At 36.3% G+C, this 26,721-nt stretch overlaps 1 protein-coding gene across 2 annotated transcripts in view; it reads right to left on the bottom strand.

Moving 5' to 3' along the window:
• Positions 1 to 26,721, bottom strand: part of ATRNL1 (attractin like 1) — a 524,489-nt gene that overhangs the window by 362,899 nt on the left and 134,869 nt on the right. For both annotated transcript variants that reach the window (XM_055791879.1, XM_055791872.1), the window contains exons 18-19: positions 22,820 to 23,038; positions 17,954 to 18,091 (exon numbers count right to left, since the gene is read on the bottom strand). In XM_055791879.1, the coding sequence (XP_055647854.1) occupies positions 17,954 to 18,091; positions 22,820 to 23,038 (357 nt within the window). The remainder of the gene's footprint in view (positions 1 to 17,953; positions 18,092 to 22,819; positions 23,039 to 26,721) is intronic.

The following is a 26,721-nucleotide window of genomic DNA, read 5'->3' as shown; positions in this document are numbered from 1 at the left end:
AACGTCACCTTCAGCTTACAACTGCCAACCTTCAACTGAAGACTAGCATCTTCTCAGCCTAGAGACAACAGCTCTGTGAGCCCTTTAACTCTTTCAGCACAAGGTAAAAATACGTTTTCTTATAAGAGGCAGACAAAACCACTATATTTCCAGACAGCTGAACGTTTCTAAATCATTCCCTGCCTATCTCCTCTGGGAACATCTTTTACAAACCAATGACTTTACAAATTTCATTAGGAAGGTGAACATACTGACACACAGCTCAAACAGCACATCAGAAACACATTTTATAAATATTCCTTATTCCATAAAATAAATTTATAGCATGTAAACCTGAAAAACACAAAAATAAGAATGCAGAGCAACTCATTCCATTGCCAAAAACTATGTTACACAACAACATGCAGGACTTGATCACCAGCATCAGTGAAAGCAATAGAATTGTCATTAATCCTTGTGAAAAGATAAAATAGGCACAGAGATAAAGGAATATAATATAAATCAAACTGCTGTATCTCTTCAATATCTATAAAAATAGTAGGTGGTGATCAATTAAAGGATGCCTGAATTCTTAGTTTTCAGGCTAAGATGCTGAATAAACACAAAATAGCTGCTACTTAAACAGACTAAGATAGTACAAGTTGTTGCTATTCTTTTTACTATTTCAAATATTTTTCTTGCAATACAGACCTAAAAAAAAATTAGATTGTTTATTAAATATGCAGTATTGATTGCATATTTATAAATTTTCAGAAATAAGTTTGCCTTCTTTTATTTTTCTTTTTTTAAAAAAGCTACTTTGTTCTCACTCCACTTGCATAAATTAGAATGAACTCCACGGAATGGTGAAGTTACATTAATGCAAAGCAACATACTGTAGCAGTCAGCCTTAACAAAGAAAACTATTATTGATAAAATTGGTTACTAGATATATAGCTACACAATTTGATAAAATTGGTTACTAGATATATAGCTACACAATTGTGTTTGTGCAGGGTGGAAAGAAAATTTTGTTATGCAAGAAAAAAAATATCTTCAAAGGAGTCAAAAAGACACTTTGACTACCTTATTTTAATCACTTTTAAGAATAAATAAAAGTTTTAATGGTCAGGAGCTGTGAGAGTGGGTTGAACTTAACTTATTACCTTCCGAGTATGGTAATAAAATAACACTATATAATTTGGATGGGAGAGTATGCCATCTTGAACAGCTCAATTTGACCAAAATTGGACTCAAATGAACCAAAAAAATATTCCATGCCATAAAATGTCATGCTCAGCAATAAAAATTTGAGCAGGGGTAGGCAGGGTAGTGATGTGGGAGACAGCCATTGCTTGGAGATTAGCCGGGCATCAGGCCACTTGTGTAAAGCTGATGAGTGGCTTGGTTTGGTCCCATCTCCCACCCCCCTTTTTCCTTCCCCATTACACTGTCCTTATCTCAGCCCATGGGTTTTCTTGCTTTTGCTCTTACTGTTCTCTTCCCATCCCGCTGTGGGGGAGCAGGGAGCGAGCAAGTGGCTGAGTGGTGTTTAGCTGCTGGCCGGGGTCAACCCACCACACTGTCAGCAGTTTTGCACAAACACCAGTTTTTTCAATAGCAATCCTAAACTGATGCTGGAACCAGTACTTTCCCATGCTGCTGCTCCTAAAATCAGACCACTCTGCAATGAGCACACATATCCTGATGTAGTAAGTAAGATCAAATTTAGAGAATCAAGTATTAACTGGAAAAAGTTGTGCTTGACAGGAGATTTATAAAAGTTTTCTGCATGCAATCAAGGAAAATCATCAAAAAGATTTAAAGATGTGGAACATAAATCCTGTCAAAACCTTACAAAATCCGACAGCCACCCAAATAATCTCCCTCTGGAGATTAAATGTGAGGAATGTTACATTCAGCAGTTGCTTTTTATTTTTTCTCCCATAAAATTATAGACATCTGAACACAGCTTGACAATGACACTTTCCTTGAAGTATAACTCCAGGTCCTTCACCTAGGATTATTCTAAAATGGGTTATGGAATACAAATGTATCTATAAAAAGGTTCCTAGTTTTAGCTGAGGTTTTGCTTTTAATTTCCAATTAATTATGCTACAAATCATACTTTGTAGTAAAGGTCTAATCCACAACAAAGCAAAAAGAAAATTATATGTATACACAACACTTAATAGCATACTGAAAAGTTTGTTTGGCAGTCAAAAAGTAACTGCAACAGTAATTTGTTGAAGATGTCTTTTTCTGAGTTCGTCAACTAATTTTTCTTATGGCAATCTGCTTTTCTTCTGTTTTAGTAGCACTGGATTTATTTCAAATACATTCTGATTGGAATGAATTAAATTTAAGTTCATAACTAAACACAACTACAGGCATTTTATTCAGTCCGTGTTCAGATTATCTGGAATACTGTTCAATAAACAGCATTCACTAAAGGAGGGAAAATAAATTTTAAAATCACCTTTGGGGAAAGGTCTTAAAAAAAATGCTAACTATTCTAATGATCTCCCTTTAAAAAGCAGTATGAAGCTTCTCTTTAATATCTTATCATGCTATGATCTCTTTTCTTTATATTTTACATGTACTAAGAAGCCCTCTACCTACTTAAAACCAATTTCAGCATTTTAGTTAAAATTAAGTAGTTTTATTCCTAATAAGGTACACTATAAAATGAGAAATTGGTGTCATCATCTCTATTCAACCTTGTAAAGAAAGAAAAGAAAAAAACAAACCACACACACACAAAAACCCACAAAACAACACTAAGTAAAAACAAAATGGGATTTCTTGACAGCCCCCTCATCTGCTGAAACCTTTGGTTATATTGTTTGTATAGGATACACAAAATCGTGTTTTCTATTGGAATTTAGCACCTCATGATTGGAATTTAGCACCTCATGTGAGCTTTTCTTTTTCTGCATAATCCTAAATTAGTTTCTTTTCACAGAGGTTTACTATGAACTTGTGACCCACTGTTTTCTAGAAACCAAGGTACAAGACTAACAGTGTAAGTGAATACTTTTTTTAAATTAGTTCTGTACCTAGTACCTGAGGACACTATAAAGCATACCAAACTCTTCCCCCCCCCCGATCTCCAACATTTATCCATTTTTATTTAAAATGTCTTTTTTCACACAGACTCCAGTATCATAAGGTTCCAATCCACTGAATACCTGTTATTTATGTGAACAACCACAAAGTACCTGGAATAAAAGATTTTTTTTATTTTGAACACAGACTTAGTCACTGTGAAAAGAAGGCTTCTAAAACATAATATTTAACCCAATATAAAACTTCCTTTAAAACCTTAGACTTCTAACGATGGAATGCCCAATCCCATGATCTTAAATGCATTAGTGAATTCCATAAATGCAATTCTCTACATGCTAGATATTAAAACAGCTAAACAGAAAAACTATAAAACACTGTACCCCAAATTGCCATTCTGTAAGACAGCCACAACTCCCATCAATTCATGTTCATTCCTAATTCTATTTTAGGAAGATACAGAAGAAAATGGTTTTGTTGCTGTTTATACTACTAGTCAAGGATACTGTGTTCCTTTACACCTTCTACGTTTCTGTTAGTTTTTCCTGTAGAAGACAGTTAAAAGCTCTCTGTCCTCATTCTTAGTCCTACCTTACATAAAACTTAAGGTCCCCAAATATAAGATTTTGGACCAGAAACCTTTTCAAAACAGAATTCTCCTGTGAAGAGAAAAGACCAAATTTACAGCTGTCTACAACAGTAGTCTAATTCACCCACTTGGCTAATTTCTGATATAAAGTTAAACACTGAGTATCACTCTAATATTTCTAGTAAAAAATAATCAATCTAACTCTACATAGTGATAAAGCTTATTTTTTGCCATTCTCATTAGTTTCACAACAGCACAGGTGCTGACATCTATGGACAACACTGGACAAAAAAGCATCCAAACCCCAGGCATTGCGGTGCAGTCAGAGTCACGATGAAATGTACAGGAATTAATATTTTGAAGAGTAAAGTATCATTGTAAACAGGGTGGGGAATTGCCTTCCAGGTACTTCAGTTGATCCCCACCAGAACTTTCTAGCTCTCAATATCCCGCTCGTGTTAAATGCTGCACCAAGCCTGTATCCACATGACACCAGAGGAGGTTATCAGCTTTGGCTAAGTGTTAAAAATACTAGGTGTAAGAAAGCTACAGGGTCCTGTTTTCCAACTACCAGCAACTAAGTATTCTTGGTTTGTTGGTGTTATCTTGACAACTAATATCTTTTACTACTTCTGTATAATATTTTCCTCTTGGTCCTGTGCTGCGTTCCAGGGATGTATGCGCGCACACCCGTCTGCTACAAAGATTGCTGCTGTTGTCACCACCAGCTGAAAAGCGTGAGACATCAATGATTACAAGACAGCTTAAACATGACCAAAAACTGTAAGATTCCTTACAGTCCTAACTGGACTTTTGTGGCTGGACACATCGCATTTCCCATTTTGAAAATTTAAATACAAGAGAAGAATCATTTTTTAAAATACAAGAAATTGTGGGTTTTTTAAAGTCTCTTAGAAATAATCTATACACTATTTATTACAAAACTAAATGTTGTACCCAGTTTGTTTTTAATTTACCTGACTTCAATAAGCAATTTTATGACTACCAGACTCAATCGGAGGAAAGATTGATGATTGCTTGAGAACCAAAATTTAGATGTTCTATTTTAAATTTCTACCTTCTTCATATAATCATTTTATATAGAAATGCATTATGTGATATAATTTGGACTGTGAACATCTGTCCTTTGTTTCTAAATAATTAACGATATAAGCAAAACATCAGGTCATTGCTCACTGAAGATTAATAGCTAGCAACAGCAGCTTTTGTGCTATTAAAACTATTACTACAGGCTAATACAAACATGCTTCTGGACACGTGTCACCACTTTGTGGTCATAGCAGCGGAAAAAGTTAATTGAAATAAAAACTAATACACTAGTTAAACTATCTCTGTTTTTTAAATGTTGTTCCAACTGCTAGCATATAATTTTCTAGAAGTTATAAAAAATAAAAAATGATCAATTAATTCTCTTTAACATCTAACTTTATTGAGCTCACATATTTTTTGTTTCCTTGGTTATCACAGATTATTATAATTCCTACATATTCTCATCAAAATGACAGTCTGTATGACTGTTCCCCACAGAGAACTGGTATTAACAGATGTTGTAAGTGATACCAGTGATGGATATGAGAGGCTGGGAAAGCTTCAAGGGCAGGTTACCAAAATAAATTTCAGTACTAAGGCATTAGGCTTCCAGGTTTGGAAGTTTAACACTTTGGAAGTTTGGGAGTTTGACACCTAAATCCCTCAAAAAGCAAATGATTCCATCTGCTCCAACTACTAAAGGTTTTGCCTACCCTGACTAAAGATGTGCAGTTTTGAATCAACTGATTCTCAGGATGGAAATGGCCCTGGGTGCACTAACTATAAATTTTTTATGCAAAAGGCAGATGGTCCTTTCAGTACCTTGATTTTAAAACAAATTAACTGTAGTTCGCATGCTCCTAGCTGATCTCAATGCTAGCTATATATATGGATATAGTCTGATCATACTATGCACAGAATTCAGGCAATGTGCACAGAATATCCCATTTCAGAGTACAAAATCAATTTAGGCAATACATGCTTTGACCGTTAGTTCATCAAGAACAGTAGCTAGTTGTGTGCAGGTAAAAACTATTAGACACAGGATCATAGAATCCTTTAGATTGGAAAACACCTTTAACATCATCGAGTCTAAACTGTTAACCCAGGAATACCAAGTCCATCACTAAACCATGTCCCTAAGCACCACACCCATAGATTTTCTTACATACTTCCAGGGATGGTGATTCCACCACCTCCCTGGCCAGCCTGTTCCAATGCTTGACTACCCTTTCAGTGAAGAAATTTTTCCTCATACCCAATCTAAACCTCCCGTGGCACAACCTGAGGCCATTTCCTCTTGCTCTATCACTTGTTATCTTGGGGAAGAGACAGACCCCCACCTGCCTGCAACCTCCTTTCAGGTGGCCATAGAGAGCAATAAGGTCCCCCTGAGTCTCCTTTTCTCCAGGCTGAACACTTCCAGTTCCCTCAGCCGCTCCTCACCAGCCTTGTGCTCCAGCCCCTTCCCCAGCCCCGCTGCCCGGCTCTGGACACGCTGCAGCCCCTCCATGTCCCTCTTGTCGTGCGGGGCCCAGAACTGAGCCCAGGGTTCGAGGGGCGGCCCCACCAGTGCCGAGTACAGGGGGACGGTCACTGTCCTGGTCCTGCTGGCCACACTTTTTCAGATACAAGCCAGGGTGCTGTTGGCCCCCTTGCCCCCCTGGGCACCCTGCTGGCTCCTGCCCAGCCGGCCGTCAGCCAGCCCCCCCAGGCCCTTTCCCCCCAGGCAGCTCCCAGCCCCCTGCCCCAGCCCGCAGCGCTGCCTGGGGCTGGTGTGACCCACGGGCAGGGCCCGGCACTGAGCCTGGTTGAACCTCATGCAAGTGGCCCTGGCACATCGGCCTGGCCTGCCCAGACCCCCCTGCAGAGCCCCCTGCCCCCCGGCAGGTCAGCACTGACCCCCAACGGGGTGTCGTCTGCAGACTGAGGGTGCACTCAGGCCCCCATCCAGATTGTCAATGAAAATATTCAACAGAATTGGCCCAGCACTGAGCCCACTTATGACCTGCTGCCAGCCAGAGGTGACTCCATTTACTACCACTCTGAGCTCAACTGTCCAGCAAACCTTTTACGCAGCATAGAGCACACCCGTCCAAGCCATGAGCAGCCAGTTTCTCCAGGAGATGCTGTGGGAGATGGTGTCAAAGGCTTTACTAAGGTCCAGGTCAACAACATCCACAGCCTTTCCCTCATCCACTAAGCGGGTCACCTTGTTGTAGAGGGAGATCGGGTTTGTCAAGCCGGACCCATCTTTATCTTTCACAAGCCCAGGTGGCTGGGCCTGATCCCCCAGTTGTCCGGCACGTGCCACATGATGGCCCTCATGGTGAGCTGCTCCATAACCTCCCCCAGCACCGAGGTCAGGCTGACAGACTCATAGTGCCCCAGATCCTCCTTCCTGCCCTTCTTGTAGATTGGGGTCACACTGGCTGACTGCCAGTCTTCTGGGACCTCCCTGGTCAGCCAGGACTGTTGATAAACGATGGACAGTGGGCTTGGTGAGCTCCTCCACCAGCTCCCTCAGTGCTCCCAGGTGGATCCCATCTGACTCCATATACCTGTGTATTTCTGAGCGGAGCAGCAGGCCACTGCTTCCTCCTGCACTGTGGGGACTTCATTCCGCTCCTCCTTATCCCTGTCTTCCAGGTCAGGGGATGCCTCAGTTTTCTGGAAAAACCTTATTTGCCTATTTACTCATTGACTTAAAAGTGAGCATTTGGCTCGCTTAGGTCAGGTGTAAAAGCATGTGCAAAAAAAAAAAAAAACCCAGGGGTACAACCATAAAACTTTACAATAAAGGCACAAAATAAAGATTACAGGGCTACAAAAACTAGCACAAGCATTTATGCTAAGAATTGTAATGAGCAATCAGGCAAGGAGTTTTTGTTGGGAGTTGGGGTTTCGGGAGACTTTTTGTTCTTTGGGAGTTTGGTTGGAGTTTTTGGGGGCTTTTCTTGTTCTCTTTGATTTGGCCACATAATATTTGACAGAGCTATACATCAGTCATCAAATGCACTTTCAGATCTCACAGTATGAAGTTAATACTGTAATACTCTAACAGTTATTAGTTGACAGTTCATTGAGCATTTACAACTTTTCAGTCCACTGAATGTGTTTTGGGGATAAAAACTTTACTACATGTCCAGCTGTTTAACAAATCGAGAACCTAGTAAACAAAAACAAACAAAACAAAATAATAAAAAAGAAACACACCAAAAAACAAAGCACCAAAAACCCAAGAAAAGGCCGCTTGAACTCTACACACAAATACACTCATTGCCAGACCTCAAAATAATGGTCTAACTTCCTTTACAAGCATATCACATAAATGAGACAGTGCAGTTGCATTAGATTTGGGTTTTGAAAAGCCTTAGTGCAAAAGTGCTTCATGCTACAACCCAGAGAAAGTATGGATAACTGTATTGTAACAAGAAAGGTATAAGTCAGGGCAAAACTGATGGAGTTGCAAAGCTATTCAACAGATAGCAGCGTGTCTCCTCTCTCCTTGTTCAGCTGTGTTAATTCCACTTTACAAAGAAGATAGAATTAAACAGAAGTAGGTGAAACAATATAAAAAGCATCTTACTGAAGCAGAGAAGTCATTACTGGATAAAGTTAACCAAGCTATTTGTACAACGCGTGCAGGTTTTGCATGCATTTTTAAGGAAACATAGAATCATAAAACATGATAGCAAACAGAGGCACAGAAAAATTAAAGCTGGGAAAAAATAGCATGAATACTTATACCAGCTGAGGTCAATTTGTAATCAACTTTGATTATGGTATTATTAAACAGTATTCAAACTTTGCACACTGAAAATCTTCAACCAGCCAATGAATATGAAGGCTGTGGAGTTCTGTTGTAAATCACTGTTTAAACACTTGACAAGAGCTTAGTGGTAACGTAAATATAAATTTGAAGAATTCTTGCAAGGTTTTCAAAGATGGATATTATGCTCCCTTAGGAATGGTATATGGAACCAAAGTAACAGGACATGAAAAATAGAAGTTTTGAAATGTCTGGCCTTTAATGCCTCAGTATATGGCACTGTTTTCAAATCACAGAACAGCTGAGGTTGGAAGGGACCCCTGGAGATCATCTGGTCCAACCCACCTGCCCAGCTAGGGCCACATAAAGCCAGTTGCCCAGGACCCTATCCAGAGGGGTTTTGAGTATCTCCAAGGAGGAAGTATCCACAGCTTCTCTGGGCAATCTGCTCCAGTGCTCAGTCAACACTCACAGTAATAAAAAAAAAAGAAAATAATAATTTTTTTAAAAAAAAAAGATTTAGCACACTAAAATTGCCTTTTCAAAAGCAGACTATAAATTTAATCTAAAACAAAATCATTATCACTTTCCTACTGCTCAGACTGCTGGCATGAATTACCTACAACAACTAGAAATTACTAGAATATTTAACTGTGTTGTTAAAGAGAAGAAATCCCCCAATTGTACAGCTATTTTACGATAGTCCTGAAAAGTTACCAACATATGCATCAGACACCGGACAGTGGTAGGACCTTCCCGACAGACAGAATCTTCAATTCCTATTTTACCTTAAAATATTTACAAAGGCCAGGATTGCTGCAGAAACTGTTTCTAAAGTTCTGAATCACAACAAAACAAAATGAGTTCAGATACTGAAAAAAATCCCTTGATGAAGTTTTAAACATAAGATTTCATTTCTCCCTCCAAAAACTATTTCCCAGGCCAGTGGCATCTACCTAGTTTTGCCTGTTTAAAGTAGCATCATACAGTTCCTAATGCTAAGATACATTAGTCTCCAGGTGTTCTGAGACTTAAACTCAAGCATAATGTCATTGTGATATGATATTTACTAAATAAAATAAATCTTAGGGAAATAATTTCTTCCACTTTTGAGTTTACTGCTGTAAATACAGTCATAAAGTGTTTATATTCAGAATATTTAGGTTGATGCTTCTCTACACCTGCCCTATGCAATCGCAAACTACAGGTAATTTAAAAGCTATGTAGTGATAGTGTTGAAGTGAAAAATTAAGACTGCTGCTTTCTGTTCCCTCACTGCCTGTATAACTTTTTTGAGATCTAGAAAAATAAGTCTAAAGGGAAATTACCAGGTACCTTTCTATCAACTAAGTAGACAACCGCATATTTTAATTCAAAAAAGAAATTGAACACTAAATTGTTTTCCTTATCATGCGATCAAATTTTTCCTTTATGAAAGACAGGATGCTTTCTGTAATGTGTGAAATTATGTAATTTGCTGCATTACAATTTAATATACAATGCTGTGCACTGTGTATGCATACACACATATATATGTGTATGTATATATATTTTAAGAATATGGCTGTGGAGCAAACAGAAAGACCCCATTTACATTGTCCTGGACACTATGGGATACTTTGTACTCTCCAAATGGGAGAGGAAACTGCTTCTTCCTTGGATGCAAATAAAAATTACAAGTTTTACAAAAACTATTGGGAGCAGCAGGCAGAATTGAGAGAGAAGGTCATGAGAAGCAGAAAACCTGGAGCAGGAATAGAAACTAGGAGATATTTCAGAAAAGAAGAGGCCTACCTATAACAAAAGAGCAGCATCAAAACATACTGGACGATAGGAAAAAAGGGACTTTCCTAAGATCTAGTGTGGATTGTATGGAGTATGATTCAGCTTGAACACAGCAAGAAGTTGTTGGATTGGAAAGAAAACTGGCAGAGAACTTTGTTAGAAAAAGGTAGATCTGTTTCCAGTTGGTTTTCTTTAGTACACCTCCCCTAGCTGTTCACGTTGATGTTTGTGTTCTAATAAATCAGACTACAGACTACTCCAAAGTAATTGGGGAGTTTCTTAGATGTGCTGCCTACCAAAAAAACCCACCCTACTCTAATGCACATGTGCTCCTTGTGAATGAAACTGATCCCACCCATCCCACCACCAATATCTAACACACTGATTGCCCTTTGTACTCCATAGGAACAGGGCTCTGTTCCTGATGGTGCCTATGGTAGCTTCTAACAGCATTACATTTGGAGAGACAGGGAAGGAAGGAAATCTGTACCATTTCTTCCTTGGACTGTCATGACGAAAACATGTTACAAAGGTTCCTACTGCTGAGTAAGTAAAAATGTCATAAACAGTGCCAGAGAAAAACAATGTGTAAATCTACCAAACAGACACCTTTCGAACCTAAATAAATGTAATAGATAGAACCTAAAAAACAAGGAGAACATTTTCAATTAGCTGCCATGATCAGTTTAACATCTTTCTCATACCCCTCTTTCATAGACACTGGAAATAATGACTTCTGCCATCTTCAGCCTCTTCTCATAAAACCTGTCAGTTACTCAGTAGAATAATCACATTCTTTGAGCAGCAAGATTTCGCACCATGCATTTTCCTCCTGTTACTGAAGATGTATCTTAGTCATCAACAAGTCACAAGTTTTTATTTTTAATTCTTGTAACCAATAGAAATAATCACAAATATATATCTACACAACTTTTTTTTGCTAGGCAAATACATTGCTGGGATCAATTTCACCTAAGTCAAGATACCTTAAAGCTAGTCTAATAACTTGATCTTTAATTGGTGCCTATCTGGTTTTTTTTAATCTCTTTGAGGTACTTACTGTAGATATATGTAAGTTAGGTAGCAAATGTACAGCTGCCAAAGTTCATGTGGAACGAAATCAGGGAGTAGCATGTGTAGATGTACACACAAAAGCACATGTATATGAATGTGAGTGCCAAGTACTGAGTTACACATTGTGCATAAGAAGCAGACACTGCAAAAGGCATGCTCTTGCAAAGACATGCTTTAAAAGAGTAGTAGAAAAGCTCAGATTTGTTCTGTCCACACACGGTGTACTAGAAGAACAAAAAAAAAAAAAAGACACCCAGACTTCTCAGGTGGCTGCAATGGATGCTATGGACTTGATGCACACTTGGTGTACACTCTCTAGAAACATGCTTGCTTTTGCTAACGGCTTAAAGATCTGATAAAAAAATGAATGTTTCCAATGAACAATTAACTTCACATTTTCAAACACAATAATTCTAAATCAAATGTAGGGGGGAAGCCGTTGCCTTTAGTAATGAAAACATTCAACTGTGTGATAGCAGAGAAGGGGACAGATCAATAAAAGCTGTAGAAATGCTACAGACTTGCTTAGAAAACTTCACCCATACAGCCTGTCTGGTAGGAGACTTCTACAGAATGGCCATCAGTGTCTTAAACACCACACTTACTAAGGCTGCTTAGAGAGTGAGTGGTTCCAGTTGAAATACAATGTTCCTGCTGTGCTGATACTGACAGTTTTACTCCTACTGCAGAAGCAACAGCAATGGTAAAACAGTTATGGGAATCTAAACGCTGCTTGGGATGTTATTTCTTTATGGGGAAAATGGCAATACAGAAAAGTGCTTATGTTATCTTATTATTAAAGGTATTATACATTCACAGTGTGTGTCATAAGTTACAGTAAAGAGTTTTCTCCTGGCATCTCATGCATTTTAAGAATAATTTTTAAAAATACCATGCGTAAAGAAAATGACAAGATGATAAGCAACGAGAGTAGTTTTTTAACATTGACAACTAAGTAAATGATTAATAAGTTTGAAAATAATGCTAAAAAATGTTGCCAAGATGACACAAAATTGTTCCAAGCAATCTCCTATACTGTTTTCTCCTGTTACTTTTTGCTGGTCTGCAGTACACTTAAAACTCTATCTTTTATAGAATTTCTATTAAAACATTGCATATTTCCCAGACATGCAGTACATGACAGAGCAAGACCTTCAAGAAAATGTAACACTAAGAGAAACCACCAAGACAGCAAGCCAATATCTGTTCCCATCTACAGCCAGAGCTGGTTTATTTCCAAAATCCACCAACATTTAGGGATGAATTTCTTTTACTGAATTCTGATAGTCATGCCTTCAAAATTGTACCTCAAACAGGACTTGAGCAGAATTAGAAAAACATAATAATAATAAAAGTAATTTCTATTTTGAATATCCGTTCTCCAACTCTTCTCCATCTCAGACTACAAGGCTTCCTAGGTTTCCTACATCTGAATAGCTTTACCTGCTCAGAAGCAAACAAGGCTGAGCTGTGCATCTCTCATCCAAGCTTCCGCACAACGCGATGTGTGTGCCATATTCTGTTAGATCACTAGGGGGGTTGATTCCTCAGATATTTCTGGCACAGACTGACAGCAGTGCATTTAGCACTCCAAGGGTTACTCATGCATTTGCACTCAAGATCCGTCAGGTAAAAGGGGTAAACAGAATTGGAGCTTGGTGTGGAACCCCAGATTTGTCCATTGCTCAAGCACTCTGTTCCTTCATGCTCAGAATTCACCCCTGGCTTCCCTCATGTTCTTGAACATGGAGTGAACTCTTAAAAAAGATGCTGTAACTTTACATGGTAACTTTGATGGTACTATCTCTTTACACTTTTCTTTGACATACAGGGGCTTTAGCTTACAAATCTTAAGCATGCACACATTACTAATTTGTGCACTGTGTATGATTATTTCCAACAAAGAATGTAGAATTTTTGTGTTTTTTTAACTAAAAATATATCATAGCGTAAGATAAAAAATTAATTTCATTTTAGATTTTAGCTACCTGTTTCACATCACAGACATAGTAACTCTCTGGAACCATTTTAAATTAGTGTAAGAACAGATTACTATAGTAAGTTACAGTCACAAAACCTTAACTACTAGTTAACTAGTAAACTAGTTGACTACTAGTTTACTACTAGTTCTTGGGGTTTTTTTGTAGAATGCAGCAATAAATCAAATATAAAAATAATTCAAACTACATAATTGTGCAGTGAAATGTCATAAAGGAGGAGTATATACATCTTAACTGCAGGCCACTTTTCAGGAATACTGAATATAAAGATCACATCTACATCAAGAATACAAACTTTAACTTTCATTCTCTGTATAGAAGAAAGACTTCAAGTGACAGAGTTAAAATGAATAATTGCTACTGCATATCTTTTTTAAAAAAAAAAGTACAACAATTATTAAAAATATGATCATCATCAAATTATTGTCCATCAGCAACCAATACACTACACTTCTGACATAAATAGAGTGAGAATTAATCACAGAGTAAACCTGCATTAGACAAAAGCTTTTTAATGCTTTTTAATAACAAAAATGCTACAGGTTCCAAAACAAGTAATATGTAAGACTCAGGAACATGTGTATTAAACACTCATAGCATGTCAAATATCCATAGTCATTTTACTATACATAAACTATTCCAATTTAATAAGAAAATGATCTATCTTTACTCAATACCTCCCAGCATTCTAGATCTGTAGACTCCAAGAATCTTTTGAAAATTAGGACTGGAGAAGAACATGTGGAATCAGCTAATTCACTGCCCTTTTCCAACACTAGTTTGAAAATTTTAAAAATATAGTGTAGGTGATAATGCAGATTTCATGTCTTTAGGCAACCTATTTTACAGTTTAACCAGTAGAAAGTTTTCCTTGTATACCACTTTAACCTTTCTTCCTGCAACCTAATCCCATTACTTTCTTCTCAGCCAAAATGGGGGTGTGGGGGAAGGCACTTTATCATCATTCTCTCTTTTCAGCTTCCTTTTGCATATTTGAAGCCTGTTACTATGCCTCCATATTTGCTTTGTCCTTTTCAGCTTTCTCACATCTAGTAAGCCTGCATCATATCAGGATGCAAAGCGAGTCCTTAGATTTGTTTTAAAGCTATTGAAAAGTCAGCAATTCTAGTGAGCAAAAATCCAGAAAAGTCAATTTCTTTTTACCCATTCTTTAATCACAAATATTCAAAATCTTCTGAAACACAAATTATATCTTTTTCCTGTAACAACTGTTACTCATCCCATAGTAATTTGATAGCATAACACTATGCAATTCCACTGTGAATGTATTACTTCTTTGATGACAGGTTTAAAAGCATCACTATTCCCAAAGTAGAATAAGGAAAATAGCTATATTTGTACAGAGTTTTCCATCCCTGGACAAAGGTCAGAACAGAATTGATGATTCAGGAGTGGACAGTCAGCTTCTTTCAGAGCTTACTGAATGACCTCCCAGAAGTATAAATGGAAAGGATTTAGGAAAGGATTAGCATTGTTAAGGAAAAAAAAAATTCCGAAGACTTGCTACGCATCTACTTCTCCTTCCTTTCAAGATCATCAGGGATCCAAGGAACAGCAAAGGCTAACCCAGCATATAAAAGAAAAGGAAGGTTTTCTTGCAAATCTTTTTTTAACTATATCCCCAATAGTCAAACTAAGTTGGGAGGTGAGATATTACCTATAGTGCATATATCACAACAATAGAATACATAATATATGTACCCAACACAAGTACTTCTGTCAGGACAGTGGGAAAAATTATTTTATACTGTATGTCACTAGTACCTTAAGAGAATAATTCTTAGTTTTTTCTCCCAGTATACACCACTTTGCCTCTCAACTGCAGAGATGGAGTACAATTTCTTTTCCCACCTACAACTGTTCTCCAATTCATAACTGCGCTGATTTTGGCTGAGATAGAGTTATTTTTCTTCACAGTAGCTAGTATGGGGCTATGTTTTGGATTTGTGCTGAAAACAGTGTTTATAACACAGAGATGTTTTTGTTATCGCTGAGCAGGGCTTGCATTGAGCCAAGGGCTTCTCTGCCCCTCACATCACCCCGCCGGTGAGTAGCCTGGGGGGCACAAAAAGCTGAGAGGGCACACAGCCGGGACAGCTGACCCCAACTGACCAAAGGGATATCCCATACCACATGACTTCATGCTCAGCATATAAAGCTGGGGGAAGAGGGAGGGGACATTCGGAGTGATGGCATTTGTCTTCCCAAATAACTGCTCAAGCATGATGGAGCCCTGCCTTCCTGGTGAGGGCTGAGCACCTGCCTGTCCATGGGAAGTGGGGAAGGAATTCCTTGTTTTGCTTTGCTTGCACGCATGGCTTTTGCTTTACCTATTAAACCATCTTTATCTCAACCCTTGAGTTTTACCTTTTTCCAGTTCTCTACCCCATCCCTATGCAGGGGGAGTGAGCGAGCAGCTGTGTGGGGCTTAGTTACCAGCTGGGTTTAAACCACAACAATAACCAAGTTACACCCCTGTAACTATAGCAACTTGTTATATGAAGAATATTATAGTATTACAGATGTACTTCAAGAGTTATAGTCATTATCTTGTCATTCCTTTAAAACATTTTCAATCTGGATCCTCAAAGAAATAACCCAGCAGCTCCAAAGAAAAAATGCACTGCATTCTCAGGCAGTTTCAACGCTCATAGAGAAAAATAATTCATAGCAGAAAAGAAGTATCAGTAGGGTCCAGCCAGAAACTCAGCTGGCAACAGCAAAGTGACACAAGACAGGACTGTGAGGATGACTGTTTTTTTCAGTTGTGTTTTTCTTTTTTTTTTTTCTTTGATTGGCTATTCCATACAATTTCCTGCTTCATTTTTGAATTATTTCAGTCACACTTTGGTTCAGCTTCTGAACAGGTTGCCCTTTCTTCCACTAACATTTTTTTCCTTATGCTTTTACTTTAATTATGGTTTTAATTTTGAGCTATTTTCAAATTTTTTCTCTGTTAGCAAAAGCGATACCATAACGAAGGAAGAAAACAAACAAACAAACATGCTTTACTTTCTTTATATTTGCACACTGCCTGATCTCATCTATGGTTCCACAATCCTCTTAAATCCAAGTAAAATTGATTTGGCTTATCTATAAATCACTTGTATTTTTTCCTGCAGAAATCTCTGGCCCACAGTTTGGGCACCTCTATCACAGAAACAAAAATCATGATACTGAAGAACAACTAACAGTTCATGATGACTAGATTCATCAAAATGTCTTAAAAGACTTAAACAGATTTATGGGCTCTAACCTACAAAATACAATGCAGATAAAGCCTCAAAACAGTTATTTTTTTTAAAGCATTTTTAGTCTAAATAGCTCCTGTTACAATCATGTCTACCAGTAAAAATATGTACCCTTACAGGCTAGGGTTGAAAAAACAAGTAATAAAATTTATAATTTTACTGGTCTTATAAATTGATTTTAGCCTTTATTTCACTACACATAATTCACTAAAGGTGATGGAATACTTATTTGGTTGATAGCTAATGTATCCCTGAAGAATAAAAGCTGTATTAATACATCATTTTGCCATAAATGTGATATAGACAGCAAAAGAACATTTTGTCAACTTCAGGAAATAAGAGAACTATTAAGAATTATTTAAAGCATCATAAAGCACCAGCAATGTGCAATTGTCAATAGGGGTAGACATTAATCTTTCCATCCCCTTGAACACTTTCTACATATTGTGCTTGAGTTTACTAGACATGCAGCTTTATGCATTGAGTACTGCATGTTAAAGTGCCGAAGAGCAAGTGAACCCGTTAAATGAATAAATATGCCTTGAGAAGTAAAGGTCCAGTTAAAGAAACATCAATAACAAAGAAGAAAAAGTCATGTGACAAAATTTTCTAGCACCTTCCTAGATTAAATCTCCACTACCTTAATGACTTTTCATATTGAACATATCCCTCCTTCTCTCATTTAGTTACAAAGGAAAAACTTACTGTCAACTTCAAAATCACCCATGTAAGTAAAAAAGCAGCCCTACAGCAATATATAAAAAATAATAAAAAATGTAGTGTATAGTGTATTTGACTTCATTCTGTCACTTCAAGTAGAATCCTGTAATGCAATGCAGCGATTACAAAACTGGACAGAATAGGTCAGGGTGCCTTGCAGTCCTCAGCATACCAGGCTTTTCTTTTTGAACTATACATGAATAAGACTTGTTGGTCTGTTAAATGCATAATCCCTCCAGTACCATCATGCATTCATACAAATTAGTGCTATCAGACATACTGAACTTCATTTATAAGTACCTTCTTGCTGCTTTTAAGAGGGTTGTTTACATGCAAGGAAAAGATGCCTTTGAAATAACAGGACTTAAACTGTTTACTCCCACAAGACAATTTCTTTCTCCTTCCCCTACCTGGGAGAGCATCTTTAAATTACCATCTTGTTCTTAGAGCACCCAGACCAAACAATAACTGCAAAAAGATGATTATGAATCCCAAGTTTCTCTTAAAAATATTAATTTGATTTTGAATCATTAATTTAGCTGATCAACTCATCTGTATTGTCAAAGAAACATTGAAAGAAAGGTTAATTTCACATCACATAAAATCTCATTTCAATGTTTTTTTTCCTCTCAGCAGCATGACTTACCTGTACACTGTCCTCCATTTGTGGGATCCCCATAATAGCCTGGCATGCATGTTTCACATTGCTTTCCTGTTGTTAAGTTTTTACATTGATCACAGACATTATTGTTGATGCAGGTGCTGTGACCATTACACTGGCAAGCTAGAACATAACATTTAAAAAGCCATTAGTAAATTGCTCTTGGGAACAAAATCATTCCTATGCGATTACAAAATTGCAATACAATGCAATTCTGAGGACTTCAATGCTGACGAATGACCAGCATATATATTTGTACTTTGACAGAGAACCTCTTTAAGACAGCATTTTGACAAGACACGAATTTGCACAAAAGACCACAGAAGTTGACTACGTAGTGACACTGAGTTTAAGGTGTGTGAGGAAGTCTTTTTTTGCCATTGTGATGGGCTGAATCTGGCCCTTATAGCTTTAAAATACTTCCCAGTCACTTAAGAAACCTGTTCAGAGGCAGCAAGTCACAGAGACCAAATGCAAACCCCCATACCTACAGGCAATCTGCTGTGAACCATTCAAAAGGCTGCTGCAACAGCGAACACGAACAGCTCACACCCAAGCTCATATCTACTAGGGAGAGGAAACATAAAAAAAAATAGAAACACTAAAGATACACATCTTTTTAACAGTTGTGGTCCTTGCATTAGCTTTGGCACCCCAAGGGGTTTTAAGGGCGTCAAGACCACAGACAGCTCCAGCCCCTTCTCCCCGCAGCTGACTTCAGTGAGAGCGAAAAAATAACTGGCCTCGATGTAAATTTTTTATGCCTGACCTTCAAACCATAAAGTTGCTTTTTTGTCAAATAACACCACCATAAATCACTGATCTTGCACCACACCTCGACTCCAGTGCTCCACGTTTTGGAGAAATTCAGAAAGTACCCATCACTATTGCAGCAAAATCACACCGTGAATTCTGCCAGAATCGTTAATCCTACTGCCAGGGCTTGGCTGGACAACCAGGAGGATTTGAAGGATGACCTCTCTATAGAGTGGGACCTCAGAGCTCGTAGTGCTCAGCAGATGAGCAATCTGTATATTACAGCAGCTTGTCAAATGTCAGACTATGACAAACATCAGACTATGTCAAAGCTGACCATCCCTTACTGGAGACAGGTGTGTAAGACTCAGCAGAGGACAGTTATCTCAGTAAGACCTTTTTTAAAAAATTTGGATTTTTAACCTAAATGTCACAGTGACTGGTGTCTTGTCCACGGTGTGGGGGGGAAGACAGAGATTCTCACTCATTGATTTAAATTTTTTTAGAGCTGTTTTTTAATTTAGTAACCTAATATATCTACAGCCATTGCCAGGCTTGGCTCATAAACCATTTAAATCTCCCAAGTTTACAATCTCTTCCTTCTTCTACAGTTATGCCTATAGAATCGTGTAAAGAAGTAACAAACATTTTTGTACTGCTGGAGAAGATGTTTTCTCACTTGACTAAATCTCTTTAGAAATGACAAGTTTTACTCTTGCTAAGTATACTTGATTTTCAGAGAGCTTTGTGGTGCCTTCCTCCAGACAGTTTGCCATTCTTCAGTTTGTTGCCTTTCTCAGAAAAAACTATGTGAAAATGCCATGAATTGCAGTTCCATTTTGGAGTTTGCTTGCATGTCTTACACATTAAATGACATAAAGCAAATAATAGGGGAAAAATGCAACCCAATAAACAAAAAGTAAAAACAGGGAATGTATTAAATAGGTGTCTTTTAAAGTAAATTAAGATTGCCTAATGATGGCTGTGTCATTATGTAGGAAAAATGTTTCATCCTGATATTCTCCAATTAGTGGATTATTGATTTGTAAATTTTCTTTTCTTTTTAATGCTTAGTTATGTTTTTCTTAATTTTTGTATTATTTAAAGGAAAATGAAGGCAATCTTCGATAATGTTTTTTTGTTTATTGTGAATTTTAGTTTGCTGTAAATTATAATATCATGTGGTCATACATGGTAGTTCTTAGTTCTTACATTTTGTTAAGGCAATGAAAATGGAAGAGATTTAAACCAAATTTTAAAAATCCATTTATATACAATAAGAACCAATACAATCTACAGTTGACATGACACACCATTTGAAAATAATATATTTGCTGATTTTCCTAAAATTATGTATCTCATTGCGAAAAGAGAAAAATCAGAACTGCACAATTCAATAACTTTCTGGTATAGAGATGAGTGCAATCAAACTGGGGATAACAATATTAAATAATTAAAATAATGAAAATAATGAAACACTTTAATGGCCATTTAAACAAGAACTAGGAGTTTAATTTTGAAAGTAATTTTTTCAGTAAGTGATTTTAATATACATGACTGGCAGCAACAGCGTAATTTTCCTCACACATACAAAGGTGGTTTAGTTGAATCTTCAGTGAGGCTGCCCTGGAGATAAGCAATTTCATGTCTAATTTCCTTTTCAGCTCTGTATTGAAATGTTTGGTGATGGTGGCATTTGTTGATAATTATGGTTTAAAGAAAATACTTAATACTAGGAAAATATAAAAAGAAGCTATGCAATATATATAAAATGTATATATAATAAGATTACAATCTGGATCTAGTCTAAATACACTTCAGCTAGTTTTAAACAAACTACTTTGAATCAATACATACTGCTTTTCAGAGGAGAAATTTAGAGACAACCTTGGCCTTGCGTTCCACCTAAACTGTTCTGAAAGGAAATGCCAGCACTATTTATTTTTCTTTTTTTTTTATAATGATATTTGCCATTTTATTTATAATAATAGTTCAGTTAAAATACAAATCTGTCGAAAAAAGTAAAGATGTATTCATATCAAAAGAAATATTATGACAGCTGACAGCTGCTTTGAGGACTATTGATTTTAAAGTGACCAGTCACAAAAATCAACATTGTGTTATGCTACCTGCTGAGTTTTAGAGATTTGAACAGACAGAAGATAAGAATTAATTGAAAATACTTCTCATCAACACAATTGCCCGGAGGTACTATAAAGAGGATGGATATGAACTACAAGGAAAACTAAGTGCATACATGAATGAACATGAATGGTTTAGCCAACTATTTATCGATGTGGCAGACTAATCTTCAAACTACATGTTATAACTTATTTATTTTTATTTTCATTGAAACTACAAACTGTTCAGTAGGCTTATACTGACTTAGTATCAATTCTATCTTATTTCAAAGACATCAAACAATTGCTGTTCTAAGAATAATAAACTGTATTAGTATAATCCATTACAGATAATATTTTAAGAAAATGAAAATAAAAGCTTAGGAACAAAGCCTACAGCCTATAATAATCAAAATGAAATTTCACATCAATTGAAATTTGAATTCTATGACTTCAGTAGGGTCTGCCTCAAACTCATAAAACTAGTGGGTTTTTAAACTAAACTGGAACTCCAGCGAATTCTTGGTCAGAACATAGAATGAATACAGAACATTTTTCCATGAAGAATAAATACAAAACAAATAAGGTGATAAAATCTTCTAACTCAAACATTTTAGGCAAGATATATATATATTGAGATATATATATATATATAGTTTACAATTTTGCTGGTGGTAGATATTATGTCTTGCAATGAAAGTCTAACAATACATTTATCAACATGCCTCTATTTTAACATACAGACTAAGTACTGAAGTTTCCATACAATGTAACGTCATTCTACTGTTTCCAGAAATTTACTGGAGGCTTCTTTGTTCAGGAAATTATATTAGATATTTGGAGGTTTTTGGTTTTAAGTCGGAACATTTGACAGTGTCCACTTGGTTTTACATTTCACTTCATTATTAAATTATTTTTTAAAAATAATCTGTTCTCTACCTATGTATTTAAAGAAAAATTACCAAAAGAAAACTTTCTAAAACTTTCTTCAGAGATTCTGCTTTCTAAATAACATAGTGAGATACAGACTTACATATAAATATATATAAACATACATATATATACATATATGCACACACAGAGAATACACTGATGAAAAAAGTACCCAGGACAACAAAAAAATGTAGCTGTGCGGATCCATAAAAGCTTTCATGTAGAGAAGCTCCAGCTTCCAAATTTATCAGCAGTATGAACACTTGCTGGAAAAACAGCTTTAGCACAATTACATCATTTATTATTAAAAAAAAAAAAATATTTCAAGTTGTCTTTTAAACTGTATTATTTATTGTAAATTACCGCTGGAGGTGTGTCAAACTCTCCAATGTGCCTTTCATTTGCCTGCACTACTACACTGCTGCTTACTTTTCCAATAAACTTAACAATAAAAAACAGTATAATGAGATTGGTACGGCTTAAATTTAGACTTCTGAGATTCTCTTTAAGATTACAAAAGCATACATTTTATTTACTCCAAATGTCGAAAAGTTAGGCTGGGTGAACAGCTTGGATGTTTGGCGGTCCCCCATTCCCACAGCCAGCTGGGCTCCTGCGCGAGCAGCAGGGATGCAGGAAGGTCCTGCTTCTGGCCATCACCAGTTGCATATAAATAATTTCTCCCCACCTGCATTCTTCTTCAATGGATAGGAAAGCCAGAAGAAAGCAAGAGCTGAAGGAAATTCATATGTTTGCATTTGAAAAAGTAGAAGGACGGGATGGGTGGAAACTCATTTATAAATAAATGGCAATTTTGGTTAAACTATTTGCATTAAATTTCACATGTGAACCGGCATGACAGGAAGCAAATTTAATGTTCAGTAGACAGAGTAATAAACTACATATTTAGGAAATATTTTGGAAAAACAAGTCTCATTTTTTTGTTGTTTGTATTATTCAAAACAATTATGTTAATTTGGCATGCTTAAACAGAGAAACACCTCTTACTTCATATATAAGAAAGAATGGAAGCAGACCTTACCTGGACACTGGATAAAAGACCACTCATAATTTTTCTCTTTTGGACAAAGACTAGCATCAAGCACCATTTCATTAGAGTGCGTGCTAACAGGCTTCATTGGGCCTCTTGACGATCCTTCCAAACATTGCCCTTTTCCAGTGTTACTGGGATCGTTACACCATCCGCACCCAGGCTGTTCCAAACACTGTCCACAGGTCCTCAGTCCAGAGCAGTTTTGAGCTTTATTACATGGAATACAATATTAATTCAAGGTTGGGGTTCTTTTTTGTTTGGGTTTTATTTTGCAGTGTTTGGCGTTTGTTTGTTGTTTTGTTGGTTTTTTTTTTAAATAAGATGCTAGGATCTTAGAACAGATGAAAAAACAATTTTGCTTTTCTATTTCCTCATGTAAATTAAAAAAATTTGGTAACACTAGTAAGAATATCTCTGTTCTCTTCAAAAGCTATACATCCTCAAAGATTACAGAATACACAGCAGCTGTTTGTTACACCACAACACAACAAAAAAAAAATCCAAATAAACAAAGATAATAAAGCAGAACAATAATATTACACATTTTCCTTAAATCCCACAATAAAATATATATTCCGTGCTTATTATTAATATATGTTATGGGATGCATGTATTACTTCTTTTACTGATGTAAACAGTCCTTCCAACAGGAAAACTTTAGAATTCAAGATAAGGTTAATGATCAAAGTAAGAAACATAATCCAAAAATTGTGATAATTAAAATTCAAACCAAAAATTTATACAGGTACAAAGTATCCCAGGATCATATCTGAATATTCATTAACAAATCTCACTCTATTTTCTTATACAGACCTTTCAAAACAAGCTAGCATACTGCACATCTTCCAAAAAGAAAAGGATTCTTAAGCTACAAGTCATAATTCAACCCCATTTAACAATATCTTAAGAGTCGCATCTGTTAAGAGTAAATAAAGTTTTGATTGTTAGTATGCAAATTGAAAATCTAATCTCCCTCTAGATCTTTTATACTCTACATTTTTTAAATAATTTGATTTCTCATGAAATGGTCTTCCTCATATTTTAAATCTGTTTAGAACCAAATAAAATTCATATTCTGAATTCACTGCCACTTCTTATTAACAAGAAGTTAACAATTTAGTATCTTCAGGAACACCATTGGAGTTCACAAGTATATTTGAGCTTCTTTTGCTACATCTTCTTTTCTTCTTAATGCTGTAGCACTGAATCAAATTAACATCAGAATCATTTGAACATTGATCACTATGGATACCTGTCTCTTCTCACATTAACTTTGTAGACACTTAAAAAATAAATTTTAAAAGCATACATGAACTTCAGGAAGATTCTGCCAGGAAGACAGAAATAATCTGTTTGTTTTTAAAATGAAAGCAGTTTAAAGGTTTGTGGGGGTTTTGTTTGGGGGTTTTTGTTTTTTGTTTTGTTTTTGGGGTTTTTTGGAGGACACTCAAATGGCTTCTACATGAGTGTAACCTCACAATTTGTCTCAGGACACTATCCAACTAATGTTCACAGCCACCTGGACCACTCTACTCCACAAAGGCAATACTTGAATCTGTTCTGTGAAGGGTATACTAAGCAGAACAGCTTCATTTCTGATTAAATACTGACAGCAGAATAATGCTAGCTACTCTGACTTCAACAAATATTAAAATTGCTTAAAAGTAATAGAAGCTTTCAGAGAAAAACTACTCCAGTAGACTAAAGATACATGCAGATATCAAGAAACCAGGTAGTTAAGAAGCTGAATGAGATCTCAGGACTTTAACAGTGCAGAAAGCTGCAGCATGAGCTCTTGTATCATTAGAATTGGAAGAATCCAAAGAGGAGGAAATGTTTCAAGTTTCCAAAATATGGGAAAAGGCCGAGGTGGGGGGGGGGGGGGGGGGGGGGGGAAGCAGGGGAGAGCTCAATTGTTCTTGGAAATCAACATCAATCATGATATGATAAATCAGTTTTAAACCAGACCTCATCAGATATGAAGCAATGATACAAATTTTGGTTTTTGACTATAGTAGAAAATAAGCAAGTAAAGACCACCACTCTGTACTGGCCAGCTTGCCCTTTCAGAGGTGCACTGTTAGTGATCCAAACAATTTATATTCTGTTGTTACTAAAGCTAGGAGTAAACAGCTCTTGGAGTAAGAGCTGCACTATCTTCATAGAAGATAAAACAGAACCAAAAGTGAAAATTCTCAGATATTTTCTGTAGTAGTGCTCAGCTGAAAAACTGGAGAGTTAACTGAGGAGTTATTGTTTATGGAAAAGGGGGATATTCAAGCAGAATTTTTTTTTTTCTTTGAAATTCTAAAGGAGATCAAAGATTGTTCAACTGTCACTTATTCAATCAAAAGTCATAATGGATGCAAGATGTGGAGAAGAGTGGAATGCAACTTTTTGGCAAGCAGGCATTAAAATGATAAAATGTCACCAATAAAAGTGTGTTCTTCATTTTAATTTCAAGTTGTAAAAATAAATGTGAAGTTACATTTTTTCTTTTAAATCATACGTGCTTGTGTGAATATTTTTTTTCACTAAGAGTTAAACATCCAAAAACTCAGAAATCAGTCATTCAGAATAAAAATAAAACAGGACACACACACATACACACATCCCTAAAACCAGGATTTTTATTTTTTTTTTCTTAAGGTATAGTTACATTCTGTTCTTCAGCTAAGTAGAAACACTACCCCTTGGTAAGGGAATACACTTAATACTTCATTACCTCAGCAACAATAAAGATATATCTACCTAATCAAATTTTCATGTCATTTAGTTTGAAACAATGTCTGAACCATGTTTCATTTGGACAATCATTTTCTGGTTTAAATGTTAAATATCTAATGCTTCAAAACTCTCAGGAAAAAAAAAAAAAACCAACACACACAACCTGCTTACAGACACTAAATCTTACTTTTCTTTAATTTCTTGAATAGAAAATGCATTTTAATATAAAACTGCTTTTACATAATGATGAACTGGTATATAGTAAACCCTGTTTCCCTTATTTGATATAAACTTTGTAGAGATCTTTGTAGAGTGTCCCCCCAACAAATTGAATCTGCATGATGTGCAAACACTACACAAACACAAAAATAGAGTTAAAAGTTCAGGCTGACATAACATATACTATTTTAAAAAGCTAAACATCATTCATGTGGTAGTCTGTCAATTTTATCTCCAAATTTTCAATCTACTTATCTTCTGATAAAACTCACTATCAGTAAATTGCAAAATTGATTCCTTATAGGAGTGAAAAAAATTTTAGCAAACTGTTATGAGAGAAAAACACTTACAGTGTCATTATTCCAAAAATACAGAACAAGAGATTTAAGTGTTCCTATTATTTCTTTATTCTTGGACCAAAAATGGGCTGATGGCTGGGTTTAGAGGACATGAGGACCCAAGGAATGTGCAAACCCTACTTCTAGTCCACACTGAACTTGGACTCTAGAACCTGGATTAATATCTGAATTTACTAACTGAGCATAAAAGTTTACCAGAACAGGTCAACATTTCCCCGGTTGATTGTATTCTAAGATTACTACAGACGATGAAGGAACCTCAATTAAGAAGAATACAGGCTTGGACAGTTTTACCTCAAAGAAAAATTTTCTTATACTTTATTTTCCTTTAACCCAGATATATGTAGTGGCCTGGTCATTGTAGCCATTCTTCTTGGCTAAAATTAGAATGTATCAGTGATTCCTATTACAGATACGGCAGGACCTTACTTGATATTTTCCTGAGGCTTAGATGAAAACAAGTAACTACCTTTTGTATTTTTTGTATTTGTATCCATAATCTATTAAATGGAATCACAATCTAACTATGACCCTGAAAGCAAGTTGTATTTTGCTGTCACCATGAATTCTGCCACAACATATCCA

This window comes from Falco peregrinus, chromosome 1 (assembly GCF_023634155.1).
Source record: "Falco peregrinus isolate bFalPer1 chromosome 1, bFalPer1.pri, whole genome shotgun sequence".
NCBI lineage: Eukaryota > Metazoa > Chordata > Aves > Falconiformes > Falconidae > Falco > Falco peregrinus.
The sequence above is the reverse complement of the archived record's forward strand: the minus strand, read 5'-3'. Positions and strand labels throughout refer to the sequence as shown.